This window comes from Conger conger, chromosome 12, assembly GCF_963514075.1.
Source record: "Conger conger chromosome 12, fConCon1.1, whole genome shotgun sequence".
Taxonomy (NCBI): Eukaryota; Metazoa; Chordata; class Actinopteri; order Anguilliformes; family Congridae; genus Conger; species Conger conger.
Genome location: NC_083771.1, coordinates 39,451,460 through 39,459,542, shown reverse-complemented (window position 1 = coordinate 39,459,542; position 8,083 = coordinate 39,451,460). Strand labels below are relative to the sequence as shown.

The following is an 8,083-nucleotide window of genomic DNA, read 5'->3' as shown; positions in this document are numbered from 1 at the left end:
AAGACGGTCCTGAGTTTGAACCCTGACTGGGAGGTTAGGCTACAGGGAGATTTGAGCGACAACTCAGGGGAATGTGACGCGTCAGTATCGTACCGGGGGGATTCAACTGCATTTCACAAACGGATCATGCCAGACTCATCAGTAAGCAAGACAGGGTTAAAACTTTACTTCAGTGCTGCTTTTTAGTTTAGTTTTGTTATGCGTTTTGCACTTCAGATTTCTTTGCACATTTTTGTTTTCACGTGTGTTGCACTAAGAGACACTATAATCCCGTGCACTGGAATTCACCATTCCAGTGTGCAGGTTTTAAAACACTTGAACATAATTACGTATGCTGAATCTGTATGTAAATGTGTGCATATAAAATTGTCAATTTGGGACAAATGGTATTCTAATGTAGCTACAGCTATTGTGACTAGCAATGATATATTGCATTTATATAGTGACATTCACTGCAGCGACTGAGCCTCGACGCCCATCTCAAAACAATCACCACCCATCATCTGAAGTTGTAAAGGAAGTATTACTAAACCAATTAAGATTGGAAACTGGGCAGGATACCAGAGAGCCATACTGTATGTGTGATGTCCATTCCATTCCACCACTGTTTGAGGGCAGACATCTGTAGCACTTCTCTCCCCACGCTCAAGCTCTGGGTGTATAATGGTAACATTTAACATTGGAATGGAATAAAATATACATGAAATTAATAAAAAACTGGTGGTCTGACCAAACGGCAGGCGGTAGGCCCATTCAGTCACTCAACTGCAATGATTCTTGCTTTTCCCCTTCAAAAGAAAAGCCTTAACATGTTATTCAAAAAATTATTTAAAATGGCTGAGATTGAAATGCTTTTATTTGTGTACAGAGGGTTATCTTTGGAATACAAAATTAATCAATTTATTATTAATTCACTGTGATTCACAATTCACACAACCTTATATAGCACGGAATGTAACAGCACAAAATAATGCCTTATACCAAGTGCATTTCCATGGATATAGACTTCAAACGGCACTCTGAGATTATAATTCCTCTATCACTACATAGGCGAACATTTTTCTTTGACAGAATTCAATTTCCTGAAGTGGTCATGATTTATTTATGTTTGGCTTAGACTGCCACCTGCTGGACATATGATTTAATTCCTTCACTTCTTTCATCAAAATTCACAATTAAGTGTTTAATTTTTATTTATTTTATAACAGTCAAAACAAAGTTTCAGAGCACAGGTAGGTTAATGCCTTAGAAGTATAAACTGGAATGAATTCTTACAAATCTCTACTGAACTCTGGCACAAAAATATAGTAAATAGCATTTTGGTCAAAGCATTCAAAATATTTTTTCTTGAAATAAATGGAACTTTATGAAGTTACATGGTTTTGTTGGGACTCAGTTGTTGTGACATTATTTAAAAATTGTCTTCATGTTTTGTTTAAGATGTTAGTTTATGAATGCTAGTGGTTGGCTTAGGCAGTGTCGTCTCCCCCACAGATCTTCAGCAGAGTTTTGCGGAAGTCCCCAGAGGTATCTGACTGAAATGCAAGACAAAAAGTTTTTATTAATGTTTTTATTCAACTTTAATGAAGTGCTGCTAAATTTATAATACTTTGCAAATGAGTTACAATTACAAGTAGCCAAAAATGGGAAAACTCATTTAAGGGACAATAACGCATTTTGGATTGCCTCAAATGTCATGTTAAGGGGATATCCATGTTCTGTTTCACCATATTTGCGTGAAATTGAGGCTTTCTTTTAAATAGTATTACTTGTACCCCATGTGCCTTATTTGTGTGCACTTATTTCATCACCCGTTGACCTCCTTGGGTATTTTTGGAGAGCAGACAAGAACATGCTCTCTTTTGAGCCTCTCAGATGTCTCCTTTTCAGTCAGCAGTGAATTAGTTGAACATCAGTCAAAGGAGGACGCTTCATATCTAGCTTTTGCAAGCATAATGTGGGCACCCAGCTGACCAGAGGCACTTGCTGGTGACTAATGCATGTAATTTCTACAGAATTAACTCAAAACAAACTAAACTCATTGCAGTTTTGCAATGTGAATTGAAAGGCACCTTCACGATTTCTGTTCTTGGAGCAGTGGATATATTGTTCCTGACTAAGCAGTCCAAACATTGGGATCACTCACCTCAATGACGGAGTGCAGTGAATAGCCGAACAGCTTTTTGTATTCAGCCCTGATGTCCAACATGTCAATCTCCGAGCGGCTGACCATTATTCGAATCAGAGTAGCCTCATCTGTTCCCGTACCCTGTGAAGCACCAGTAATGCCAACAGATTAGCTTGCTGTGACCCACAGCCCTGCTCCACAGGCTGAACATTCAACTCATCAGGGAGGAATTTCTCCTATGGGTGGGAAGCATTACATCATTCACTAGCTATGTTGAGGATGTCGACTGGTGTTCAGGATCTTACCCTCATGCTTTTGTAGAGTCTTTCAGCCAGGTATGCGGGGACACTTTTGACACATTTTACTGGAAAAGGAACAATGTCAGCCTTTGAGTTTTATCAAGCATGTTCCTGCCACTCTCAAAACATACATGCATAACAGAGTGCAAACATTACACATGAGGAACAGTAAGACACACACATACTATAACTGCACCTAAAACAAGCTTGTATAGTGAGAATATGGATCCTCATAAGGAGCAGACACTATAACATGCACATATTTAGAAATGTGATTTAATATATTGTAAAAAAGTTAAAATCAGTAATAGCTTACCAATGGCCACCAGCAGATCCTTCAAACATCCTGACATTTCATCTTCAATGCTCTGCTGGAGGGTCTTGCCACCTGCCACGTTCTTGTACTCCACAAGTGCTGTGAGAAAGGAACCAGGGGAATGTCAGTCGAAACACCCGTAAGGTATAAACAGAGCCAGGGCATATCGAATGGCTTTAAGATATACTTTTTCTCAGCTGAGGCACACTTCTATGGCACAGGATTTCGATGAACTTGCTTTCATCTGTCCCCCACTTCTTCTCACCAGCCTCATACAGGATCTATCTCAGAACAAATAAAATACATCATTTTATCTAATTCACTGAGGTTACACTGGACACAACTGGCCACAGTTGGAAATAAAATTCAAACAGATACATATTGTTGTTACAGTCACTGCCAAATGGATGAGGTACTAACAACAAATATATCCCTCACCTTTGCATCTGCTTTGGCTTTTCCCTCATCCATCTTCAAGCTCTCATCTCTCTTTCCCTTTAGAATCAGGACATGAGGAAAAAGCAAAATGAGGACAAAGAACCTTGAACAGAAAGCAATGCAAATAGATTGACAATAATCAACTAGATCAATGCCTGAATAATGTTCTATTCATAGACCTTCAATTAATGAAACATCCCTTGACCTACCTCAGCCAAGATGAGTAACGCATTGCCAAAGTCCCCTGATACTTCTGACTTGAGGGCATCAATCAATGTCTTCCCCTTTGCTACAGAAACAATGACCAGGTACAGTAATACAACACTTAACATTACAAAAGTGGCTTGATAAATATAAAATGTTTTTTTTAATGCTTACCTGCTAAATATGCATCTGAGAGGGCCTTAATTTGTTTGTTCGATCTTGAGGCAAAGATTTCTATTAAAGTGCTTTCTGTTGTTCCAGCACCCTGATGGACCCACAAGAAATAATCTTCACCTTTTGTCAGCTCAAAATTATCATTAAGGTCTCATAACATATTTTGTCCTTATCTCCGAAACCCAAAATGGAAATTATTTTATATTTAGCCAACAGTAATAAATTAAATTTAGAACAGGTAGAAAAGTAGATCTGAATTCACATGGAATATGATCACACATCTAAACTCAGTCAAATCAAAATGCAGTTATTTTTATGAATCTCATAGGAATTTCCATTGTTAGATTAATCTACAAGGCCCAAATCCGTATCTTTGGTTTCTTAGCATTTGAAATTGTACTTCCCTCTATGGTCTCTCAGCGCACTTGTTCCTGGTTATGGGTATGCTGTACGTTGCTCTGGATAATAGCTTCTGCCAAATGGCAATAATGTAAATGTAAATGTAAAAGTAATTTATAGTACCTTTATAGCACGGATAAATTCATGGCAATCATAGTCTGCTGGGGGTGTGACAAGTGCAACCAGCAGGTCTTCAAAATCACCATGGGTATCCCCTTCTAGATCATCAATGAGGTTCTACAATGAAATCAAGAAGGTTCCTTCCTAAACAAGTGCTACATTTGAGAAACCTGGTCAGACAGATTTGGTTAGAGAACTGTATTACCTTCCCTGTTGCTTCTTGATATGTCTTACTGATGAGCTGGCGCTGGGCGCAGCTCCTCTGGGTTAAAATATCGATCAGAGTCTTCTCAGTTGTACCTTGGGGAGGGGGGATGGAATTTAAATTAATTTCAGCTTCACATGTGTATACACCTGATATGCAAATCCCACTGTTTTACCAATATCACTACTCTGAAACCAAATAATTTCCCTTTCACTTGGACTGGAATTAATTTACTTAATTACACCTACTTATTCATGCGATTATCTAATCAGCCAATTGTGTGGCAGCAGTGCAATGCATACATTCATGTAGATACAGGTCAGGAGCTTCACTTAATGTTCACATCAACCATCAGAATGGGGAAATATGATCTAAGTGACTTTGACCGTGGAATGATTGTTGGTGGCAGACAGGTTGGTTTGAGTATCTCAGAAACTGCTGATCTCCTGGGATTTTCACGCACACTCGTCTAGTTTGCAAAGACAGGTGCAAAAAAATAAATAAATAAATAAATAAAAATGAAATCCAGTGAGCAGCAGTTCAGCAGAAATGCCTTGTTAGAGCTCAGAGGAGAATGGCCAGCTGACAAGAAGGTGACAGTAACGCAAATAACCACACATTACAACAGTGGTATGCAGAAGAGTATCTGGGGGCGACATAGCTCAGGCAGTAAGAGCAGTCGTCTGGCAGTCGGAGGGTTGCCGGTTCGATCCCCCGTTCGGGTGTTGTCGAAGTGTCCCTGAGCAAGACACCTAACCCCCAAATGCTCCTGATGAGCTGGTCGGCGCCTTGCATGGCAGCCAATCGCTGTCGCTGTCGGTGTGTGAGTGTGTGTATGAATGGGTGAATGAGAAGCATCAATTGTACAGTGCTTTGGATAAAGGTGCTATATAAATGCCAACCATTTATCGCTGAACACACAACACATCATAAGTGGATTTATTAAGCCTAATAAATACCTAATAAAGTGCTCACTGAGTGTGTGTTACTAGTGTGATATTCTGTATGAATACTTTTAAAAATAAGTATGCAGCCTGTATGCATACTTAATATATTAAGAATGGTTGATCTCAACTAAGTATCAAAATGTGTCTATGCAAGTAGACCAGGAACATGAAAGCATTATGCAAGGCATATCCGTAGAGATGCCATTATTACTTCCTCAATAAGATCGTCTCAGATACATTGGTTTTGGCCTAACTTCGATATTTCTTGAGAATTTATTTGACACTGTACGGTATATACAAGTGCTATTTGTGTAAAAAGATTTATGCAAGAGCTGAATGGGACACCGCCTACCAACGCCTTCAATGGCCTTTCGTAAAGCCGCAGCATCTGCGCCTGCATTGAAGCCAGGACTGTCCTTTATCGTTCCTCTGACAAAAGACTGAAACAGAAGGAACATAAATGTTTGCATATCAAGGTATAACAAAATATTACGTCAGTAAAAAACACATTAGTTGCCTTTTTTTTAGTTTACCGTTGTTGTCAGCGAAGATGGGGAATCAAGGAGGAGGTCCAGTTCATCCTGGAAATCAGATTATTTGTTTCACTACAATGTGAAAAACGTATACGGAACTGTGTAAAATTAATTGTGAGGTAGCTTAATAGATTAAACTAAATTCGCCATTTCCAATTTCATTTATGCAGCTAGCAGCATCTAAAGCTCCAAGTCTGCAAATAAACGTTTGCTTACCCATACGTCTGCCATTCTAACAGTGCGGTGAAGCTCACAGATGGAGGTAGCCTAATTGTGGTCATTAGGGAAACAGAAAATTGAGGTTAACATTTGCGTATTGTCATGCAACTGCTTAATCTTTATCAATGCTCTAAGACTGTAAGAAAAGTTGCCGTTTTCGCCGTATTCGCTTAGCGACAGGCTGCAAACTACTAGCAGACTTTGAAGTTAGGCTAATCTTTGAAATATATAGGCTAGTGAAAGCATTAGCCAATGTTTAGCACATAAAATAACGAGTAGCCTACCCACGTTTGATCAAGTTCGAACCTCGCCCTTTACAAATCTTTGCCTCGTCATACTCAGAAAAACGGATATACGCCGGGAAGTAGTATTTAGCAACTTTGTAGAATAAAATGTTAGCAAAACGTATTGCAAATCGATATTTATAATAGGTCTTATATGTATATATTATTATATGATTTGTTTTAGTTCTTACCCAAACTGGATTTTACAGGAGTTCCCAATGTGTACCACACCTTCTGTCGAAGCAGCGTTGCAACATTTACAGCACTAGGAAATGATGTCAGTAACCCAACTGTACCAGGACTACTTCCCCGAAAGGGAAAAAAAACTATGTGAAACGGTACGGTTTTATAGGCCTATGTAAGTAATAATACCATTCAAGTTATTTAAGCATTTACACGTTGGTAACACATACGTCATATGAATGATAATGATTTACAACCGACAAATAGGTGTAATGTATGTAAACATTGCAGAATATCTCACAGTGGTTCTATGTTCTATAATACATGTCTGCAGTCACATATCAAAGTGTGCGTGTGTGTTTCAGCACAGGTTGTCAGTAATGCATTTTAAGGGTCGGAAAATGTGCACTCTACGCGCCCTTCATCTGCACCCGTTTGCCAGCGCGTTTACAGGTAAATAGGTAGATATAATATAAATAAAGGCTATCTTTTGATGAAATGATTTCTTTGAAAAAATATTCTTATTAATATGGGAGACATGTTTTCTTTTAAAACTGTGTTATGGTGTATGTGTGGTATTTCTGTTGGTTTGGTTTCAAACAGGACAGAATGAGAGTAGTTAATGAGTCATGTAGATACACCTTCTCTGTAGTCAGCACCCTCATGTATCTTGAAAAGCAAAATGCACAGACAATGGAACTTTGAGTCCAAAGTTGTGTGTGGATAGGAAATAACAGTAACTTGACTATATTTATTCCCCAACATTTTATGGAAGCCAGGCTGGAGGCCTAATACAGACCAGGATGAAATGGTAACATTTTCACATGGTCTTTCATGGTCATTTTCTGCATTATAACTCGTATACACTCACCGAGCACTTTATTAGGAACATTTTAACTTGATTACACCTACTTATTCATGTGGTTATCTAATCAGCCAATTGTGTGGCACCAGTGCGATGCATATCATGTAGATGCGGGTCAAGAGTTTCAGTTAATGTTCACATCAACCATCAAAATGGGGAAAAGAATGTGATCTAAGTGACTTTGACTGTGGAATGATTGTTGGTGGCAGACAGGGTAAGAGCATGTCTGAACACACAATGCATCATAACTCTAAGTGGGTAGGCTACAGCAGTAGTCTAAAAAAATAAGTCTAATAAATACCTAATAACGTGCTCACTGAGTATATGTGTCACTGAGTATATTTGGTATAAAAAATGTCAGTCAAGCATTCCTAATGTATGCTTTTGCCTTGACATAATCTTATTTATTTATTTCTCATAGAAAAAACTATTATGGACCTTAGTAAAGACACAAATACAGACAGCATGAAAACATTGTCTCAGGTCTAGTATCATTCTAAAAAAAAGAATTCAAATGAATTACAAGACAATCCTTGCTGCTTTGTGCAAGCAGCTTGATATTCCCAGGGCTAGGTGACTATTTGGGTGTGCTATTTGGGTGGTGTTATAGTTAGCTGGAGTGTGTTCTGTTTTAATGTTGCAGGCAGTGAAGGGTTATATATCAGCATGCAGGTTCTGCAGCAATAATCCAATAATTATTTGGCAGCACTGCAAAAAAGTCCTTTGAAAACCACTTAGAAATGACTGGGATCACCGTATCTGTTGCTTA

The 8,083-nt window shown here is 38.6% G+C and overlaps 1 protein-coding gene across 3 annotated transcripts; it reads right to left on the bottom strand.

Annotated features, from left to right (window-relative positions):
- Nucleotides 1-840: 840 nt before the first annotated feature.
- Nucleotides 841-6,604, bottom strand: LOC133141950 (annexin A3-like). Of its 3 annotated transcripts, none has more exons than XM_061262787.1 (14): nucleotides 6,458-6,604; nucleotides 5,980-6,030; nucleotides 5,764-5,811; nucleotides 5,583-5,670; nucleotides 4,284-4,378; nucleotides 4,082-4,195; nucleotides 3,560-3,650; nucleotides 3,391-3,470; nucleotides 3,182-3,238; nucleotides 2,931-3,024; nucleotides 2,744-2,842; nucleotides 2,434-2,492; nucleotides 2,147-2,269; nucleotides 841-1,535 (listed from the first exon to the last, which is right to left on the bottom strand). In XM_061262787.1, exons 2-14 carry the CDS (start codon nucleotides 5,992-5,994, stop codon nucleotides 1,470-1,472), a joined length of 1,029 nt encoding a protein of 342 aa, XP_061118771.1. In that variant the 5' UTR covers nucleotides 5,995-6,030; nucleotides 6,458-6,604; the 3' UTR covers nucleotides 841-1,469. The 3 variants fall into 3 exon arrangements, with proteins under 3 accessions (XP_061118771.1, XP_061118773.1, XP_061118772.1); XM_061262789.1 differs by lacking the exon at nucleotides 6,458-6,604 and adding an exon at nucleotides 6,271-6,333; XM_061262788.1 differs by lacking the exon at nucleotides 6,458-6,604 and adding an exon at nucleotides 6,267-6,323.
- Nucleotides 6,605-8,083: the final 1,479 nt, after the last annotated feature.